The sequence below is a fragment of the Pleurodeles waltl genome, chromosome 7 (assembly GCF_031143425.1).
Source record: "Pleurodeles waltl isolate 20211129_DDA chromosome 7, aPleWal1.hap1.20221129, whole genome shotgun sequence".
NCBI lineage: Eukaryota > Metazoa > Chordata > Amphibia > Caudata > Salamandridae > Pleurodeles > Pleurodeles waltl.
The window spans coordinates 132,333,011-132,355,962 of NC_090446.1; the positions used below are offsets into that span (position 1 = coordinate 132,333,011).

General features: G+C 44.9%; 1 protein-coding gene across 1 annotated transcript; it reads left to right on the plus strand.

Moving 5' to 3' along the window:
• The first annotated feature begins 16,845 nt into the window (after positions 1–16,845).
• On the plus strand, positions 16,846–21,944 carry LOC138303854 (uncharacterized). The gene is made up of 2 exons (XM_069243334.1): positions 16,846–18,581; positions 21,549–21,944. Exons 1-2 carry the CDS (start codon positions 17,276–17,278, stop codon positions 21,578–21,580), a joined length of 1,338 nt encoding a protein of 445 aa, XP_069099435.1. The 5' UTR covers positions 16,846–17,275; the 3' UTR covers positions 21,581–21,944.
• Positions 21,945–22,952: the final 1,008 nt, after the last annotated feature.

The window sequence follows — 22,952 nt, forward strand, 5'->3', positions numbered from 1 at the left end:
GGCCACTTACCGCTAGATGCCACCTCACCGGTGGGTGCAAAACCCAGTCCGGTAGGCCACCTCTTCCTGGGAACCTTGGCCCTCGCTGATTCAAGAGTGAGCTTGGGTCCCATCCAGCCGGCCGCACTGGGCCCTGCCTTCTCTTCTTCCCAGGGTGTTGGGGCCGCCACAAGCCCGCCTGGGTCACCGTCTTTGCCCAGAAGCCGCCCCTGCTGACAGAGGCCCAGTGTGCTGGTGAGCATGGAAACGCACTGATAACCCCACCCTTGTGACCCCCAATGCTCCTCCCCACCCTGATCATCGCACTCATTGTCCGAACTACCTTCCCAACCTGTCACTTCAGCAGCTACGCCTCCCCACCTGCGCTCATAAGTGTGGCGTGGAGGACGCACCTTCAAGGTGATCCCATCCTCCTCTACCCCTTGCTCCTCATCCTCCTCGCTCCAATCAAATATATGCCCCAAACCTCTATCCTCTGTAGTCTCCGCCATATCTGGACCAACGTCGATTTTCTCCTCTCCCCCTTTTGCCTGGTAAATATTTTGCTCTCCTGCCCGGCTGCCCCCACTAGCCAGCGATTATTCTGTGTCCCTCTCCCCTGCTAAGCCCACTCTCTTGCCTCCTTTCGCCTGTTTTTGGCCCCAGCCCTGCTCTCTGTCCGCTCTCCCCTGGACCCCGTGACCTCTTGTAGGCAAATCGCTTTGCCTCTCAGCCCCAGCCTTGCTATTCAAGGCCTTCCCTTTGCCCCGGCTCGTGCGGCTCGGCAGAGCCGCGTTCCTAACATTCTTCGGGGCCACCCCCACCTCTGGCCTTTGGAGTCACATGGCTCCACTGCTGCCACACCCCCAAGGGGTGTGGCCACCGCAACGGCTCTTCATTCCCCTTCTGGGCGGCGCCGTCAGCACACATGCTCCGACCCCGCCCTTTCCTAAATGGCCTTACCTGCCGCTCCTTGCTGTTACGCTTTCCCCGCGGTGGGGGGAACAGGTAGCCACCACTGCCGCCACTCCGCTCGCCGCCTGCCGCGCCGGGCGGGCCCACCGACCTAAACCTTCTGCCAACAAATCGAGGCTCCCAGCCTCCTGGAGGAGCTGGAGTGCCTGCGTCACTCTCTGATCCATGGATCCCGCACTACGGTAAGAACAAAACTGGCGCTGGGAATGACACTAGGCTTCTCGCGCCGGCAACTCTTCTGCTTTGGACGTATTTCTGCCTCCGTATCGACGATAATACTATGCTGCTGTTGTAGTTTTTTTTGTTTTTTAAAATTTTCCTAGCCCAAAGAAACCACCAAAAAACACCGCAAAAACGCAGAGGACCGAGTGAAAAAACAGCAGAAAAATCTTTTGCTCACCCACCACTGTGTCACCTGACAAAATGGTGGCTACCTCAAAATGGCTTCCACCTTTGCCCTAGGTTCCCAAAACATGCCCAAAGGGCACCCAAAACGGCGCCAATGGGCTGTACCATCTTCCACAAACTTCCCGGGGGGGGAGACCTCCGAAATCGGCACTCCCCCCAGGACCCCCATTAACCCACACAACAAAAACCCCCAAGAAGGTATTGAACTAGATCCCATTAGAGGAATTAACCCCAGCAACGAATCAAACATCATGTGACACGCATGTCACGTCCTAGTTCTGTGCGTCATTGCATGAAAATAGTGAACACATCTGTAGTTCTGACAGTCATGAAAGCTACTTTGATTTTGAAAACTAACATGACATCATCTCCCATATGCAACTTTAAGGTATATTACTAATTAAAGTCTAAGAAAATATCAGGCAGAGGTTACCATTCCTCTTTCTGTAGCGCCTTAGAATTTAACACAGAGGATGCATACTCTGTTTTCACACAGGCTATTACAATATAAAATACAAGTAGACATCAAGTTACCCACAGCAAACACAACCAAGCAGTCCTGAAATGATGTTTCACCATTATACACATAGGATTGCCTCGCCACGCCCCGGTGCTTCCTGACACAATGAGCTGTCATGGTGGCTGGTTTTTTTTATCCTTAATTAGCCTGATATAGCAAGACTCTAGTTTATCTGTACAGTGCTCAAATGAACAAGTATGCATTTTTCTTTAGGGGACTAGGGAAGCCTTAAATTGTAAAAGCAGTAAAGGTGTCATTATAATAATTACCCTGTGTCTGTTTGCACACCGGATGTGGTTAGCACAATTGGCTTCAAAAATACAGAAACAAAATGCTAGTTAAATAAAACTTCAAAGCGCCACGGCCGCCTTGTGTGAAGGGGAGAGACAAAAGAAAAAAGTAGTTCGCCCACAGTAAAGCTTATCGGCAATTGTGCAATAATCGATGTAACAGGGTCAGTTTGCAAGGCATAACAAAACAGCCTCAAGGCGGGACAAACGTAAAGCATTTACCAATGACATCAAGGGACTTTTTGCAAGGTAAGCCCAAGAACGAATGAAAGAGGTGGGCATGGAATAGATTACAACAGGTTGAAAAGCACTTGCGCTCTCGACCTAAAAATGTGTTGCAACTATTGCCATAGGAAAACTATGGCAATTCCGAGGGATAGCACTGGAATTCTGACTGGCTGGGGACATCCCACGACAAACAAGATGGCTGACATAGTTTAACAAGAACAGTGAGACACCATATGCTGGACTGTAGGTGACTTGATATCAAAAGGATCCTCCACAAGTAGGGAGCAGCAGGAGAGATATATGGTACTCCTGTGGGAAAAGCAGTGACTACCCTTGAATGATATGTTGTTCTGTGTGAACAGCAGGAGCAGCCAGCAGGGCTTTGAAAAGGCGGGGCGGTGCAGCACATGCGGAGGGGGGGATTAATTTAATTAAAAAACTACACTTACCTTCACTCTCCACCTGCACGCCCCTTCTCTCCTGCAGGCTGCAAGCACAGGCGCCCAGTCTGCCCTGCGGCAAATCTTGACGCTGCTCAGAGCAGATTTGGATTGGCTTGGAGCACCCAGCCAGGGCGCTCCGAGGCAGACTGGGAGCCTGTGCCTGCTCTCTCCAGCCTGGCAACACAGTCCCAGGCTGGAGAGAACACAGTGCGCATGTGCGCACTGAGGGGGAGTGCACAGTGCACTGCCCTCTATGGTTGTCATCCCCAATGCCCCACCCATTTTACTACAAAACTATAATAAACATTATCGTTTTGTAGTAAAAGGTTTGCGGCTGCTGCTGCTGGCGGAGGCGACGCTCCTCTGCCATAGCGGAAGACCCACCACTGGTGAACAGTGAACATAAAAGATATCTAAATACAGAGAACGTCAAACCAAAGTGCTGAATGAAACTTTGCATCCAATCAGAGTCAATGTTTATGGTCCTTTGAGCACATCTCAGAGAGTTCTGTTTTTAAAACATTTAAGAATAATAAAATCAAATAACATTTGGGACTACTGAGTTAATCTGATGACTATCTGAAACATCTTCTAAAATTCCATTAATAGTAACCCTTACATGTACATTAAAACTTACATTTAACTTCATTTTCAAAGCTACATTCAATGTTACACCAATGTCTGTACAGTCATCCCCAAGAACTTTAGTGCATTTCCTGATAATCCCATTCTGTGAGAAGGACCTGAAACTAAGACTCAAATCCATATCTCATCACATCAAATCGGATCACGACAGTAGCCAATGAAGTGATCGTATGCAAACCATCTCACCAAAAGAAGTACTTTAGAACCAGATCCTTATCCTCAGTTAAATACTCACTTATTTCACAAGAACAGATCTTTGCAAGTTTTATATGAAATCTTTAAGGTGGACATTAACACAAAGGGGGTCATTATGAGTTTGGCAGATGGAAAAGGCTGTCCGACAAACTCCTGCGGTCAGGTTACCACCAGTGCAGTCCCCTTCCTGTCGGCCCCATTAGGAGTTTCCCGCTGGCCCAGCAGGAAATGGCCTACAACATTGACACCGGCTCATAATAGAGTGCATAGGGTGCACCAGCACCCATCGTGATTTTCACTGTCTGCAGAGCAGACAGTGAAAATTGCGACAGGGCTAGCGGGGGGGGCCTGCACTGCCCATGCCAAGTGCATGGGCAATGCAGGGGCCCCCGGGACACCCTGCACCCCTTCTCCACCAGCCTTTACGTGGCAAGGCTATGGCCATGTAATCGCCAGAGGAGAAGGGACTTGTAATCACCAGGACATCACTGCTTGCAGCGCTGCCCTGGTGGATTAGGACTGCCAGCACCGCCAGACCAATGAAAAGTCATAATTTGACGGTGCTAGCGGTCCGACCGTGGCACGACCGCCACGGTCGTAATGTGGCTGCCGGACTGGCACCGCCACCCTGGAAGTCTCAAGACCGCCAGGGTCGTAATGATGCCCCAAGTATTCACAACCAAATGGCAAACATGGAGGTGCGATTGAGAAAATCAGCCTGGGCTCACTGAGGCTGAGCCAGACATCAGAATTACCAAAGATGCCACAAAAATAAAAAGCATGGAAAACGAGATATACAATTTTGATGAAGAACAATGAATACGAATTGCACAACTAACCTGCACCAATGATGGGAAGTCAATGTAGCTCAGCAGGTGATACTGAACGAATTTTGACATTAATGACAACACAGGAACTAACATCAGTGACATTTAAAAATTTTTTTGAAAGAAATGTAAAGTCAGAAAATAACACTATAATATTTCTAAAATAGCCTTGTTGCTTACAAATACAGAGAACGAATACTATATGCAGGAGTTCAAATTAGAATGTCGAAAAGTGTTATTTCCAGTTATTAGAGCACCAATCTGGTGAATCCAAATGGGCTACACTCATCTACTGAAAGGCGGTCTTGAGTGCGTGTAGCTGTGGCACAGTGCATGAAAGGTGTGGAAAAAAATGCTTCATGTGTTGTTACTTCCTTTATAGTTCCCTGAATTGGGAACCTGCATTCACCTGTACCGAATATTACTACTAACGATGAATCTGTGGTGGCTCAGAGCTGGGAGAAAGGGGCTGTGTATCAGGACTCTGCCTGAGACGGGTTGGCCCTAGTAGAAAAGGGCTTTGCAAGAGCAAGGGCCAGCCCTGCCAAGTGTCACACATCTCACCTTGGAATAACGCATGTCCTGTCATTTTCCCACATTGTCCGCAATGCCTGAGATTGTCACGCAAGTCCTGAAGTGTAGTAAAACCTTCTTGTTCCAGTTTCTCACTTTGCTAGGTGAGCTGCAAGTAGTGTTTATCAAAGGTCACAAGGTGGCGCTGGTGTAAAATGGGAGGTTTAGGATTCTCAATGTATTACGATATTTATATGGTTCCCTCAACTTCATTGCTTGATTATGCTTCCAAGAAAGTGTCACTCATAGTCGTTGAAACGTCATTCATGACTAGCCTGAAATTATGAAAATGTCACACATAGCAATCAGAAACCTTGACAGCTATGAAGGGAACAAATGAAATACAGAGCCATGGGAAGCCTCTACTCTCGCCTTGTCCAAAGGTGGGGGGTTGTTTTTAAATTACCACAGCCCCCTGGCCAAAGAGTGGGGTATTCTGTGTGTTCTTATGCACCCACTTTGCCTATTTTATGACTATACACCCCATCCCACTTTCAAGCAAACAGCTTCATATGGCAACACCATCACCAAGCTATTCCAGTATCCCCTCCCTCATACATCCACATCATGAATATTATATGCAAATACTGCCACTATTGGATGCCAACATAACCAGTACCGTACATCAACACAAGCAGCGTCAGATGTCTGTCTGCACACCCACCATCATATGTCCACACCAGCACACTGTACTTCAGGGCACCCACCACGTGTCTACACAACCACCACCATTCACAAACACATCTACCCTCATCTAAACACAATAAGCATCATATGCCACATCACTCACCATTATATGTCTTCACACCCAGCATCTTATACCAACCGTTTAATCGTCTGCACCAACTGTGGCATGCTCTTAGATAGCCTACTGAGCGGCTCGTTCCTCATTTGGTGGAGACTGGTCAGGGCATACAGTTATTGAGGGTGCAAAAGTGTAACTTCCTATGATAAAACACAATTATTGGTATACATATATTAAGTCAACCAAGCAAATGCTTATATTTTAGTAGGCTGAGGTGTACACAGGAGAGCTACTTATAGATAGCTGGAGAGCTGCAAGTAGCTCATGAGCTACTTGTTGGAGAAGTCTGCTCTAGTCACATCCAGCATTTTACTCCAGGCTCCCACTGGAAGTACTCCAGTTACTCAATGAGGCACGTTGTGGTGGATCCTGGTAACTCAGTCAAAGCACAATTTGAGTCAGGGTCATCCTCTCCTCTGCAGCTCTTGTTAATGAGGATGGGATCTTGGTTGACTGACAGTATTTAGAGGTGTGAGAAAACCTGCAGCCTCTCTCAGACCTAGTCTAAGATAAGTTGTAGAAAGCTTATTAAACACACGTAAGGCTCCCAGGTTTCCATTTTTACTGACTTATACACATGAAGACAGAACATGGTGTATGACTTGTCTATATATTTTTTTTAAACTGATAAAAAACAGAAATAGTATCTTCTTATAAGTGTTCCTCCGGGTTATCAATTATGCCTCGAAGTCCAACAACTCCGAATGAAGAATCTTTTTATTGCATTTTCTTTTTTACTTACAATAATGCATTGTGTACAACTGTATATCAACACTTAACTTTGGAGATTGCTGTCACATGTAAACATATTACATAAAATTGTTGAATTTCTAAATTTTATCCCTGAAAATGAACACATATTATTCCAGCTTTGCAATCGTCAAACACATGTCTAAGACGACCTTCCTTTTTCCTGTACGTTGGCGTACACCAGTCCCTTTTACCACTGCTCACCCCTCGTTGTCGGTTGATTCTCTCAGGCTGTGGGCATCCCTCCCCTCGGAACTGGACTGCAATGTTCCCCAGTCTTGTAGGTCATCCTCCAACTTTTCGTATGTTAGTACTCGTTTTAGGGGAATTTCTTCTATCAGCTCCCATTCCCTTACATCTCTTTTCCAGTGTTCTGTCCCAGGTGCTGTGCTCCCCATCCAGGACCTACGTTTTGCCAGTAATAGTGTCTGGTGTGTAAACTTATACTCCATCTTTTTTCCCTTGCATGAATGTACGTCCCTCAGCAGCCCCACTACAGGGCGCTGTACTAATTGTATCCCACAGGAAGTCTCCAAATGTTGGAACACCTCCTCCCAGAATTACCTTACAGGTGGGTAACTCCAAGCGAGGTACAGAAAGGTGGCATTTTCCACCCGGCAGAGGGGCAGTTTGTTGTTTTGACCATATCCTTTGGCATAGGACCGGTGTAATGTATGTACGGTGTAGAGAGTTGAAATTAGTTAACTTAAACCTAGCGTTGGAGGACACCGTGCACACTAAAGAGCACAGCATGGACCACTGTTTGTCTGTAATGAGGGTTCCTAGTTCTGTGGCCCACGCCTCCCTAGCCGGGCCTTCTCGGGCTGTCCGCTAGTGCAGCTTTGTATAAATGTGATATCAAGTGTCTCGCAACCCCTAGTTCCAATAGCGCTCAAAATACCAGGGAGGATGGGAGAGCAGTTGGATAACTTGGCCATATCTCTTTAGCTGTATTGGCTATACAAGCACATATGAGAAACTGCCCCTCCCCCTAACCGAACGTCTTCCGCCCAGCCTCAAATGATAGAAAGTCGTCTGCTGGGTAAAGGTCTCCTAAAGTCTTGCACCCTCTTGCCCTCCATCCCGTTGTGTCCACTGTTGAAGTCAACATGTGAAAGGCCAGTAACTCCCAGAATGTAAACTCCCTGGTATACGGAGCTTTCTGCAGAATCACTTTTACAGTCCTCTCCCATAATATCGCTGTACGTTTGATGAGATATGGGACCTTTTCTGTTGTTCGGCTGCCTGAATGCAAAAGGGGCAACTGCATGACTCTCTCACTGTCCGCCAGCAGTGCCTTCTCCCAATTTATTCCCTCTGCTAACTAATGGGTAGCATGTTGTATTTGGGAAACAAAGTAGTACCATTGTATCTGTGGGACCACCAGCCTCCCCTTGAGAATCGGCAAGTGCAAATGTTCCTGAGCCACCCTGCATCTGCCCCCTTTCCAGATCAGAGCTGTGAGCAATGAGGGTAAGCGTCGAAATATTGCTCTTAGCAGTGCATCAAACGCATGCTGTAAAGTGAAAAGACAACGGGGGATGAACACTATTTTCACAACTACACCTCGTCCAGTCAGGGAGAGTGGGAAACATGTTCCAGAACTGCACTGAGACATGGAGCCCTTCTGACAACTTTTCCATGTTATAATGCAGTCTTTGCTTGGGGGTAGATGCTATAATTACTCCGAAGTACCTGAACGTATCTGTCTCCCACCTTAGTGGGAGCTGTGGCAGTATGCTGAAGCCCACCTGCACTAATCGTCCCAGAGGGAACACCAAGGACTTGACATGGCTGATATGTAGGCCTGTTATGTCCCCAAACGTATTCAAATATTGAAGCAACACTGGCAACAACTCCTCATGCAATCTCAAGTAGTAAAGAGTGTCATCTGCATACAGAGACACTAGGTGGGTGATGTCACCCTCTGCCATCCCCTAACACTTCATTCACTGATGAAGCTGTATCGCCAGAGGCTCCATCGCCAATGCAAAGAGCAAGGGGGACAATGGACAACCCTGCGGTGTCCTCCTACCCACTGGGATCAGGTCCGAACATAGTCAGCCAAGTTTGACTTTAATCATAGGCTTAGTATAGAGGAGCCGAATCTAGGCTCGGAAACGTGGTCCAAATCCCATTGCCTCTAAGACACCCTGTATATACCGCCAATCTACTGTATCAAGGGCTTTGGCCAAATCTACTGACACCACCACTAAATTGTCTTGTGATTCTGCCGTTTCATTCATCACATGTATGAGGTGCAGCAGATTTATCGTGGTATTTGTAGTGCTTTCCTCTTAGCTAGTTTTTAAGCACTAACATAACACAACAGAAATGCACTTCTGAGGTCAAAGAAGACTTTTATTGTTGTTAATTCTTCCCCAACCACAATATTTATGAATGACGAATTAGTAGCTTTCAAGCCCGCGTTAATCAAACAAAATATATCAGTTTGCAATATACACAGCAGGTTATATTTATAAGATATTGAATGCAAAGCAAAACAAATACTTCACCGTGTGGGAACTATTTACAGCTTCATCTTTCTAAGGTCTGCAAGCTGATGACCCCTGTCAGCCGCGAGAAAGAGATTCATCTACCCACACGGGATTGCTGGCAGCTGGCGCCAAGCTCCAGCACGAGGTCCGGCAGATTCGAATCTAACCCTCTGCAGCCTGTTACATTCGTTACAAAGGTGTGCCCCCTCCTCTCAGACCTGGGAAACTGAGCAAGCCTTTTGGAGACTGGCCAGGTCTCCAAGACTACTCCTGTTCCCAAGCTCAAGCGAAGAAAAACAACACCCATGTACTCTCTCTTATCATGTCTAGTCTACTGTGAGAAAAACATCTTGGTTCTCTGGTGCAAAAACACAGCTTGGAAAAATACAGCTTGGATTCTCAACTGCAATGTCTAACTCCACGTTAAAGGCAATGGGCAGCTAACCTAAATATCAAATGCAATGTCTAGTGTCATGTCAAAGCCAATAAGCATCTAAGCTGAATACAAAATGCAATGTCTTATATCATGTCAAAGCCCATAGGCAGCTGAGCTGAATACAAAATGCAATGTATAATATCATGTCAAAGCCAATAGGCAGCTGAGCTGAATATAAAATGCAATGTATAATATCATGTCAAAGCCAATAGGCAGCGGAGCTGAATACAAAATGTAATGTATAATATCATGTCAAAGCCAATAGGCAGTTAAGCTGAATACAAAATGCAATATATAATATCATGTCAAAGCCCATAGGCAGAATATCTAATAGCATGTCAAAGTCAATAGGCAGCTAAATTGAATACATCATGTCAAAGCCAATAGGAATGCAATGTCAAAGCCAATAGGCGGCTAGACTGGATACAGCATGTCAAAGCCAATAGGCAGAATACAGAATGTAATGGCTAATGCAATGTCAAAGCCCATAGGCGGCTCAACTGAATACAGAAAGTAATGGCTAATGCCATGTCAAAGCCAATAGGCAGAATACAGAATGTAATGACTAATGCAATGTCAAAGCCCATAGGCGGCTAAACTGAACAAAACATACCATGTGCTACTGGTGAACATTGAGCAACTAATATGCGCAGTGGTGAAACACAAAGTCATTGGTCAAAACAAAATTTAACAAATGGCAGTACATTCCGCCCTTTGACCAATGAATTTTTGTTTCACATATCTCTTGTTTCAAACAAAAACAAAAAAAAACATCAGCACAAAAAAAAAACATTATCAGCAAATCAGATTTGAATGATCAAAGCAATACCTGTAAAGCAATAGAAGTTAATTAACACACAGATCTCATAACCTTTCACATCAGATACATCTACATAGAAAAGACTGAGCAATTTGTACTCTGAATGAGTCTCTAATTCAACAGTGTTAGCAATTTGATGTGGCATGAGTTCTACTCATGTAAAGGTGCACGGTCCATCTGAAAGGTTTGCTGGAAGGTAAGCAAAAGTCAGAGTTCCATACGAGAAGGGGAAAAAAAAAAAAAACACAGCTTAGTTCCAGTGGAAGAATGCAATCAAGTTGAACTTGAACTGAAGGCGCAGTTTGCGCAAAATGGATCCATGGTGCTGGCCCTTTACTCAGCCAGGTTCAGGTTGGGGGTTCGGTCCCTTCCCCGACCCCCACGCACACACCGGAAGGGGGACCACACAGCACACTCAGGGACAGTGGCGAAACGTGGTAGGATCTGCAAAAGAAACAAGTATGACTTTTCTTGCAAATAACATTTTTCATTTAAACTGCACCCTTTCTCTTTCTTTCCCTGTTTTATAATCAGCAGGACGTTTTTGGGGCCCTTTGGTATAATTTCTGCAGGTTCTGGAGGGTCACTTGGGGCTTCAGCCCACACATCCGCACTGGGGTTTTTATCTGCTGCACCACAGCTTCCCTTTTCTTGCACTGTCAGAAGGGCTGGGGCAGACTCCTTCTTTACCAAACCTCCATTCACTGCACTTTTTGCCAATTTGGGCCATTCTGTCTCCAATTTGTATGAATGAATCAGATTATTTTCTAGATATCAGCATAATTTCGATTTCTCCTTGGTAATTTGCAGCAATCACTCTCCCTAAAACCTGATCAATTTGCCATTTCTGTCCTGGTAACTTTCCTCTCCCCAACTGCTCTATGACTGCTTGCATGACAGATTGCTTTTGTGCGTGCTGCACAGTTTTTATCAAATCTAGGGGAATGTGCATCTCTCTCATCTCTGCCCACCTGTAAGTGGCTTTTTCTCTCAGCTGTTCACATTTCTGGGGCACCCACTTAGCCATCCCCACTAAAGCAGAATTCTGGGTGTACACTTCTCTCTCTGAATTTTTCTCATTAACATCTGCAAGGTAATTGAACCAGTTAGGTACAAGCCATGTGTAAAAACAAACAGCTAAAACATTAGCAATAAACCAAAAATCAGCGTAAAAATGACACATCTCACGTAGCTCTTGCTTTAAAATCTGACACACATTATACAACGCTGTTCCTCCTACTGTGCCATAAAACAACATTTCAGTCAATGGATCATTAGTCAAACAAACATGCTTTTTATCTTCAGTGGACACGAATTCAAATGGTGCACTCAACTTCATTGATGACTCTTTTATCTGTGGTACTCTAGCCCTGTCTTGCAAGTACCAGATCCATTGTATGATTCTAGCTAGGGGCACTATTTTCTTTCCTTGTTCTTGATTTACATGTACATAAGCAGTTCCTTCTTGCACTGCGCAGAAACCTAAAGTCTGCATTATTTCATTTGCCAAATCACAAGCGCGCAGCTGCATATAATTTTTCACAATGACCATATACAAAAGTGTTAGGATTTCACTCAAATGAAGGCTATTCTGTTTCCAAAAATCAAACAAGCTAATGAAACTCTGTATCTCTTCCTTTAAAACCTTTCTTTTTACTTCAGTAACTTGTAAATCACATTCTGAGCTCTCACATGGTTCTCCGTGTTATCAGTTAAGGAATGCATTTTGGCTGCCAAAAACCCTGGCTCACACGGCTCAAAGGAGCTCGGAGCTGTCTTAACCCCCTCATTACTGGAATGGGATTCTTCTAAACCAAAATTTTTATAACTTTCAGCATTATTTTGAATTATTGTATCCTGGCTAATTTGCTCACGTAAATTCCTATTTTCATGTTCCAACTGCCTACATTTCTCCTGCATTTCTCTGTAAGCAGATAAAGGTATCCAGACCTTTCTGTCATCATTACTTTCAAAAGACACACTTTCTACATATGTACAACAGAAATTATTTCTCAAAGCAGTATCAGGCAGTTTAGCTACACATGCATTTTCAAACATGGTCTGCCGTGCTTCTGTAATTCTCCAAACAGAAAACAATTCACAGTTTTTCTTAGCACCATCGGGCAGTTTAACAACACATGCATTCTCAGACATGGTCTGCCGTGCTACTGTGATTCTCCAAACAACAAAAAACAATTTCTGTAATTCTCAAAACAACACAAAAAAACAATTACACTTTTAAAGTGTGCACATAGAAATCCACCAATTCGTCAATACCCCTTAATCAACTCTTAATAATCGGCCCCACTTCTGGTACCAATTGTAGTGCTTTCCTCTTAGCTAGTTTTTAAGCACTAACATAACACAACAGAAATGCACTTCTGAGGTCAAAGAAGACTTTTATTGTTGTTAATTCTTCCCCAACCACAATATTTATGAATGACGAATTAGTAGCTTTCAAGCCCGCGTTAATCAAACAAAATATATCAGTTTGCAATATACACAGCAGGTTATATTTATAAGATATTGAATGCAAAGCAAAACAAATACTTCACCGTGTGGGAACTATTTACAGCTTCATCTTTCTAAGGTCTGCAAGCTGATGACCCCTGTCAGCCGCGAGAAAGAGATTCATCTACCCACACGGGATTGCTGGCAGCTGGCGCCAAGCTCCAGCACGAGGTCCGGCAGATTCGAATCTAACCCTCTGCAGCCTGTTACATTCGTTACAAAGGTGTGCCCCCTCCTCTCAGACCTGGGAAACTGAGCAAGCCTTTTGGAGACTGGCCAGGTCTCCAAGACTACTCCTGTTCCCAAGCTCAAGCGAAGAAAAACAACACCCATGTACTCTCTCTTATCATGTCTAGTCTACTGTGAGAAAAACATCTTGGTTCTCTGGTGCAAAAACACAGCTTGGAAAAATACAGCTTGGATTCTCAACTGCAATGTCTAACTCCACGTTAAAGGCAATGGGCAGCTAACCTAAATATCAAATGCAATGTCTAGTGTCATGTCAAAGCCAATAAGCATCTAAGCTGAATACAAAATGCAATGTCTTATATCATGTCAAAGCCCATAGGCAGCTGAGCTGAATACAAAATGCAATGTATAATATCATGTCAAAGCCAATAGGCAGCTGAGCTGAATATAAAATGCAATGTATAATATCATGTCAAAGCCAATAGGCAGCGGAGCTGAATACAAAATGTAATGTATAATATCATGTCAAAGCCAATAGGCAGTTAAGCTGAATACAAAATGCAATATATAATATCATGTCAAAGCCCATAGGCAGAATATCTAATAGCATGTCAAAGTCAATAGGCAGCTAAATTGAATATATCATGTCAAAGCCAATAGGAATGCAATGTCAAAGCCAATAGGCAGAATACAGAATGTAATGGCTAATGCAATGTCAAAGCCCATAGGTGGCTCAACTGAATACAGAAAGTAATGGCTAATGCCATGTCAAAGCCAATAGGCAGAATACAGAATGTAATGACTAATGCAATGTCAAAGCCCATAGGCGGCTAAACTGAACAAAACATACCATGTGCTACTGGTGAACATTGAGCAACTAATATGCGCAGTGGTGAAACACAAAGTCATTGGTCAAAACAAAATTTAACAAATGGCAGTACAGTATTCCTACCAGGTATGAAACCGCATTGATCCATGTATACCAATTCCACCATCACCGCCAGAAGACGGAGCGTTCTAATTCCCCATCAACAATACCATTGAAGTCCTCAGATCAATTTAATTTCTACAATCGGGGCAACAACATCCAACAAAGCACTGTAAAATCCACCATCATGAATGTTTGGCCTATATGTGTTCAAGAAGGCCACTTCCATCCCATCTAACTTGCTTTGTAGGAACAAGTAAGTGCCCTCCACATCTCCTTCCATGTATGTCAATACAAACAGGATGCCTGGAACAAACCAGACCACCACCACCTGGGAGTAAGAGGAGTAGTTAGCATAATACACTTGTACCCCCCATTTTTTAGTCAGTTTGGCAGCTTCCTGATCAGTGAGGTGGGTCTCCTACAAGCAGGCTATGTCTACCCCTTGTCTCTTCAGCATATTGAGCACTCTATAGTGTTTTTGATAGAGCCCCAACCCTTGCACAGTAAGGAGTTTCAATTTACGCATGGTAACCATATGTAGACATTTACAGTGGAAAATCTAAAAGGGCCTTTCCTGTATATCCACGTGTCTCCAAGGCATCAACCGGAAAAACATTACAACATACAACCCCTTATTGACTCCCCCCCCCGGGACAAGGAACAATTAAACAAAAACATGTACTCACCCAAGCTTCCTGATGTGTCAGGAGCTGAATCATCATCCCCTCCTCCTTAGTGCTTATAGGTGTAGTAACCTACGCAGCCCAATGTCCAAATGATTCCCACCTTCCAACCCTCCCATAACTTTCTCAGTGTTCAATGCATTGTAAATATAGAATGCGGCTACTACTCGCTAGGGCCAGTCATTACTATCAGGAGCCATGTCTCTCCATTATTCTGTAGCGCTACTCCTATTTTCAATGGAAGACCAGAGTTCAGTCATTGTCAACGATCCATCATCACGCAGGCAATATTCCCCCACCCCAGAATCCCCAGGCTAAGTGGCTTTGGCAGTTAAAAGCGTACCATGGCATATCCAGATCAACCATCATATTCTTCACAGCTTCAGATCCCTCCTTTTCTTTCACGCTGCAAATACTCACAGTATATTATGCTATCTCGCTAAAGACACTTGTCCCCTAGATCTTCCTCAGACTTATTGCATTATTCACATTTGTGCAAATAGCCCCATTCGTCTCATACTGCTCATCTGCCCTTTATTTAGGTCCATTCGCCATATGTCTTGTTGTAGTCTCTCATATGTTCAAGTCCAGGATGACGCGTCAATCCCTAGGCCGGATCGCTGGAGTCACCCTCATGAACATCTTGTTAGACTTTGCAATTTCCTGTTCGGTGTTGGGTGCCGCGCGGCCAGTCTCATCTGGTGATTGCAGTTCAGGACTATCTACCAGGTTCTATGCTTGGTCTGTGATTGTCATTGAGCCATCCTCGCAGATCACTGCTTGTCTGGTCCCCCCCTCTGAAGCCAGGGAGCCTCCAGCAGAGCGGCAGCACCTGAGCTCTTCTGTCACCATGCGCTCGCTGTGACTTCTCTTGTGGACGCCCTCAGACGACCTTCCCCATATCGAACCATGTTCATACCTCCTCCGACTATTTAAAAAAATGTCTCTTGCCGTCATGTATAATCTTCACTTTAGCTGGGTAGAGGAGCATGCACCTAATGTACAAGGCTCTAAGGTGTTTCATAACTTCCAGGAACATTTTGTGGCGCTCCTGCACCCTACGAGTGTAGTCTGGGTGTATCGCTATATTTCGGCCTCCATATTGTGGAGTACAGTGTTCTCTCGCTACTTTGAGAATTATGTTTCCATCTTTGCAATTTAATATACGTGCTATGAAAACTCAAGGTGGGGACCCGGCGGAGGTCTCAGGGCCAGTGCCCTATGAGCTCTCTCTATCAGAAAGTATGGTGACAGCCCTTTCAGTTTAAGCTCCTCTCTTATCCACTGTTCCAGAAAGCGCTCTACCCCTTGTCCTTCTGCTCCCTCAGGGAATCCCAGGAGTCGAAGATTATTCTTCCCTGAGCGTCCTATACACGCTCCCCAAAGGTGGACTTCCGATTGTAATGTATTAATAATGGTGTCTGCTTCAGATACCTTGTCTGCAACCTTACGCAGGTCTGCTCTCAAAAGGTTGACCTCCACTTATACCCCAGCAATTTGCCCCTCCAGCGCTGTTCTTGATCCTTGTATAGTCTTCAGTAATGTTGCCCTTGAGTGTTACTGCTGAGCCTCAGGAGACCCCTACGAAGTGTCCCGGGTCCGCCCGGAGAGGCGCTGTGCCACCTGCCTCGGAGTAGTGTACTGAGTTATGGTATTGCTCTGAGTTTGGCGCTGTGCCCGATCTCTCCCCATGTTATGCTTTAATTTTATGTCAAGACCGGAGGCTCCTATTATGCGTTTCTTTTCTTGCTTTATTTAATGAGCAGCAGTCAAGAAACTACAAATCCCATAAGGCTTAACATCTGTAGCCAATGGGATTAAAAAGATAGTTCAAAACACACAGAACCAATAGTAATTACGATATGGCATTATGACGTCACTTGACTGCAAGCAGTCCTCTTTTCTTGCTGCTGCAGTCGAGATAAGTCGCATTTTCTTTTCTCCTTGTTAATACATTATCTGATATTTTAATGCTGTTGGTTTGTAAATAATACTGTATTTTGGCCTTTGTCATGTTAGACGGCAAGTTGCCGCATGTTTATATCCGACTCCGACCACTCGTCAACTGTATTTTTGTTGTTTGGAGCTGAGCCCGTCAGCTCTCAATTTATTTCTGAATTTCAGCACGTGTCGCGTGCGTTCCGCTTTTAGGCATTCCTTTCATGCCTTTCCAGCTCACGGCAACTGCCGTCTGTTTACATTTCTTCCGGCCCTCTCTCAGAGGGTTTCCAGCCGTGCGCTCCAGCTGACGCCGGCTTTGTTTACTTTAGACGCACGGCGCGCGCGTTCAAAAATTCCGAACATTCTTTTGCCTCAGGCAGCAACCGTCACTCGGTTTGCTCCTGAGGCAGAGACGTCGTATATCAGAGCGCTTCTGACGGCATTCTTCTTTATTATCTAGAGCAACTTTAGTGGCTTCTTTTAGACCAGGGTTATTTTATTAACCTTTTCTAGTCCCTCTGCTTTCAAAAAGACTCCGTTTTTTCTCGCTTTTGGTCTCCTGACTTTTCAAAATTAATTTTTTCAATTCTATTTTATTTCTACATATTTTACTGTCTTTAAAGACATAATGGAACCTGGCAATTCCTCTATGGAACAGAGTGTTTCCTCTGAACTGGAAGACATGAGACATGAACTTTGTGATTTCATCAGAAGCTCTGTCCATCAGGCAGTTTCTTCCTCATTACAAAAATTATCAAAAAATCTGGAGAATAACCTTTCTAACTTAATTTCCAAATCGGCCCAGACTGCGGGGGAATGCAGTACGCGTCCACCAGCGAAGCCAGATATGGGGACGCATATGGAAAGTGAGTCCTTCTCACGTATGCCAGAGGACGCGGTTCCTCACAAGGCTCCTGCCAAGGAGTATAACAATATGGCGCCAAAATCTTCTCTAAAACGAAAATCTAAAGAACGCAATGTTCTCCCGGTTATTTCTCCAGTTATTCAAGATACAGACGAAGATATGCCTGATGTAGATTCAGATTCTTATTTATCTGATAAAGACGATGATGAGTCCTTTTCCATTCCTCCAAAGAAACCAAAAATAACCTCTGCTACCCCTTCTCTCTTTGACTCAGAGGGTTTTCCTATGTTCGATCCCTCTCAAATTCATCATCCCAATTCCACGGAGTGGTTTCCAGCGGACCATGTGGGTCGTTATGTGGCACAAAAACTATTTTCTCCACTAGACAAACAAACCAGGTCCAAATTAAAGTCTGAATGTCCTCGTCCCGTACTTTCCAACAAAGCCACTATCACTCCTACTATTGATGAACAAATGTTGACTTTCTTCACCAAACAAGGCAAGGACCCGCGCAAGGGCGTAGATAAAGCTTGGTCCTCTTGCCAAGATAAACTCTTAGATATTACTGGGCCTCTTACTAGAATTTTCGATCTTGTGGAATCAGCCAGACTAGACGGGTCCTTTCTGGACCCAGAAGAGTTATCTTTATGGATTCAGCGTTGTTTCTGCCTTTTGGGAAATGCAAATTCTTCCTTTATTCACGAGAGACGTAAAGGTCTACTTATTAAACTTGATCCCAAACTCGTCAAATTGGCAACCGTTCAACCTCAGTTCCAATCGGATGGACAGCTTTTTGGAGACTCCTTTATCAAGGACCTCGGCAAATATGTTGCTACTTTCACCTCGTTAACCAAAGCCCAACAGTCCATGAGAAAAATGTTTCACCAGCGGGTTTTTGCCAGGGCCGGTAGAGGCAGGGGTCGCTTTACCGGCCGCGGATTCACCAATCAAGGCTCCAGAGGTTATTACAGCTCATATCAGCAGGACTTTAGACCTCAGTTCTACCCCCAACGTGGCAGAGGATACCGTGCCAGGTCGACCAGACATTCCAGAGCCACCAACCCAACAGGTAAGCCTCTTTGTCGATTCTTTCCCGACAGGAGGTCGTATTTCCCATTTTCTGTCAAATTGGCATGCAATAACAAAAGATGCTTGGGTGTTAAACACAGTTCTAGGTTACAAAATAGAACTTTATTCTACTCCTGTCCAAACTTTTTTCCAACCTCCTCCCCAATTTTCTACAGAAATGGTTCATCTAATTTCCCTAGAGGTAGACACATTGTTACGCAAACAAGCGATTGCGCCCACTCTTCCCCTTCCTTCAGGTTTTATCAGCCCAATTTTTCTTGTTCAAAAGAAAAACAAAAAGATGCGTCCAGTCATCAATCTAAAACATTTCAACCGGTTTGTAGTATACCGGCATTTCAAAATGGAAACAATCCTCCATCTCAGAGATATTCTCCTCCAGAACGACTGGATGGTCAGATTGGATCTACGGGACGCTTACTTAGTCGTTCCGGTTCATCCAGAATACAGAAAATTTCTCCAATTCCAATGGTTAGACAAAATGTATCACTTTACCTCTCTGCCCTTCGGTCTATCGTCGGCCCCATGGTGCTTCACAAAACTCATGAAACCCGTGGTAGCTTTTCTAAGAGCTCAAGGGATAAGATTATTAATTTATCTAGACGATATCCTCATCCTAAGTCAATCGCCTCAGACTCTCATACTCCACCTGCAAACGACTTGCTCTCTGTTGGAGCAATTGGGTTTCATAATAAACAGAGAAAAATCCCTTCTTATCCCTTCCCAAGTCGTAGAATTTCTAGGGTTTCAAATCAATTCCCTCTCAGCGTCCCTTCTTCTACCATCGTCAAAAATAAAATCCATAAAATCAGAAATTCTACAAATTCTCCGAAATTCCCTCATTTCCCTCCGAACTCTAGCCCGAGTTGTAGGTCTTCTCTCCTCCTCCATCCAAGCAATCTTTCCGGGTCCCCTTCATTATCGTGCCCTTCAAAGATTAAAGATTCAACACCTGAGAAAGGGGCTTTCGTATTCCGATCTCGTTCCTTTGGACATAGAGTCTCGCACGGAGCTTCAATGGTGGATAGACCATTTAGCTGCTTGGAACGGGAGAAGTATTTTTCCATCAGCCCCAGATCTTGTGTTAGAATCCGATGCAAGTCATCAAGGCTGGGGGGCCCGCTGTGGACCCATCTCGACTGGAGGTACATGGTCAAGCGAGGAGTCCAAATTGCACATCAATTGTTTAGAGATGCTTGCAGGCTCCTTTGCAATCAGAAGTCTTGCAAAGAACAAAGTACATTGTGCAATCCTGCTCAGGATGGACAACATATCTGCAGTCAGATATATAAACCATCTTGGGGGCACACGATCCAAACCTTTGGCAGATCTAGCCAAGAGCTTTTGGGAGTTTTGCCTCTCAAACCATCTTTCGGTACATGCAGAGTATCTTCCTGGGACTCTCAACACAGTGGCGGATTGGCATTCTCGTCACCTTCGAGACTCCAGCGATTGGAGACTTCATCCTTCCGTGTTTCACAGCATTCAATCCTTATGGGGCCCTTTTTCCATAGACCTTTTTGCATCCCGACTCAACACACAACTTCCCCAATTTTACAGCTGGCGCCCAGATCCCTTAGCCTTAGCATCAGATGCTTTCTCTCAAGACTGGTCGTTTTCCCTCAACTATGCCTTTCCTCCTTTCATAATGATCAACAGGGTTCTGGCTCAGGCCAGACGTCAACACGCCTCTCTCTCTCTTATCGTCCCGTTTTGGCAATCTCAAATTTGGTTCCCCACTCTTTTAGAAATGTCAATAGATTTTCCCTTGCTAATTCCATCCTTTCCGGATCTGCTGCTAGACCCTCTTCACCGTGCTCACCCCCTTATTCTGAACAATATCCTAACCTTATCCGCTTGGAAAATATCAGGAATCCCCAGTCTTCCCCTGTCATTTCGGCAGAAGCTTCCCATTACATCTCAAGCTCCTGGGCCCCAGGCACCAAAAAAGCCTATAAGGCGGCCTGGTCTCTATGGGATTGCTGGTGTGTGGGAAGACAAATTGATCCCTTTTCAGCAGATGTTATTTTTGTCGTAAATTTTCTAGCCTCGGAAGCTAGCAAAGGTAAAGCATTTCGCACTATCAATCTTTACAGATCTGCTATCTCTTCCAACCATATTCATGTTCACGGGAAACCAGTAGGCGAGCACCCGTTGGTCTGTAAATTATTGAAGGGAGTAAAATTTTCTAAACCTCCGTTACCAAAATACAACCACTTGTGGGATGTTAATATTGTTTTGAAATATTTGATTGCATTACCAGATAATTCAAGTTTATCATTAAAGCTTTTATCTGCTAAATTAACAATGTTATTATGTTTAGTTTCTATTAAACGGTTATCAGATGTTAAGGCTTTGGACGTCTCCAGCCGTCAATTCACCCCGTCGGGTGTGTTGTTTTCGGTTGTAAGACGCACTAAGACGAATTTGTCATCAGTCTTTTATCCCTATTTTCCGCTTCAACCAAAATTGTGTGTAGGACAATGTCTCAAAGTCTATGAGCATAGAACCGCAGATTTGAGAACATCCTCCTCCCAACTTCTCATATCTTTCAGAAAACCCCATAACCCTGTTTCTTCTGCTACACTAGCACGTTGGGTAAGACTGATTATGTCCTTGGCTGGTATTGATGTTTCCAAGTTTGGAGCTCATTCCTCTAGGGGGGCTATGGCTTCCAAAGCCTTTTGGGCGGGTTCCCGTTTGGAGGATATTCTAAAATCTGCGGATTGGTCCAATGATAATACTTTTAAAGTGTTTTATTGCAAACCAATTGATAATGCTTCTTTCAACGTGATTAATATGCTTTAAACTCGCATAATAGGAGCCTCCGGTCTTGACATAAAATGTAGATTTTCCTAGTTTATGACGGAAAGTCTTAATTTTATTAAAGACACGGAGGCGAGTATTATCCCACCTCTTGTATAACTTTGTTTTCCCTCCCTTTCTCTAGTTCCGGCTTCAACCACTCAGACAACGTCCTAATCAGATCCCGTCAGGTCATCCAAACATTTCGTTCCCTTCAGGACTTGGATCATCCCTGTCGGTTTGGCCGGACCACCCTCGCTTCTGCAAGCTCCTGGACTTTTTCTCTGATGTTTTTGCTTTCCTCATGGCTCTGTTTATTCTTTGCTTGTTGTTTCCTTTGTTCACAGTTAACTGACTTCATTTGCAAGAAAAGAGGGCTGCTTGCAGTCAAGTGACGTCATAATGCCATATCGTAATTACTATTGGTTCTGTGTGTTTTGAACTATCTTTTTAATCCCATTGGCTACAGATGTTAAGCCTTATGGGATTTGTAGTTTCTTGACTGCTGCTCATTAAATAAAGCAAGAAAAGAAACGCATAATACTCGCCTCCGTGTCTTTAATAAAATTAAGACTTTCCGTCATAAACTAGGAAAATCTACATTATACAGGTGTTTTAATCAGGGTCAAATACCATTCAGTAGGGGGCTGCTGTAACACTTATCCTCAAATTGTCTGCAATATTTTAAAGTTGTTGAGTGTTTCGCCACAGTATTGATTGCCCCAGCTCTCCTCTCAGCTGTCCCCCGTGGACCTCCGCCCAGGGCCCTCAACAACGTGCTGAGTTCTGTTCACCCTGTATTGAATTCACAAGGCAGCCCAGGTCTCTGCCGCCCTCGTGGTCTCTCTGCATCCTCACTTTGTGTTTGTTCTAGCTATTCTATGTACTCTATGGGCTACATAGAGTCAGCACCATAACCCTTGAATATAGCAGCTCCCCAATGTTAATCATTGGTTTCTTTATTACTAATTTTCTGGCTGGACGGCCCTGCCTGTTCTCCGATGTGAAGCTGGTACCCTCTGTTTCTGTTGTCCAGTCACACAAGGCCACCCTAAGCGCCCCCGTTTGCATGCCCCTCTCAAAAGGCCCCTCGCAACTCTGCAGCAGGTCCCATCACACTTGGTCCAGCCGGGTCGCGTCTCCGAAGCTTCTCGTCTCTTCTCCAGCACGCCCAAAGTCCATGATTTTCATGGGCCGCTCCTCCAGCTTTGTCTTGGTGTGTTGGCTGCTGCAACAGCCCCCCGCAGCGCTGTCATGCAAGCGCCGCCGGGCACCATCCACTTCTACTTACGTTACACTTCTGCGCCTCCAAAATCTTCGTTCTCCAGCCACAGGTGTGGAGACCTGGCACGTTTTAGTGTTCCAATGCTGCTGCCAGGTCCCGGAGGCAAGCAGCGTCTCCTTCTTGCCTCCAAACTCCAGGCTTACCGTGGACGTGTCCTTTTGAAACGGCAACCGCCACCACTATTCCCGTGCTGCCTTGAGACACAGCAAAGCCCCATCCTCTGCCCCTGCAGTCCGGCCGCCGCCCGAGCAATCTTCGGCAGCG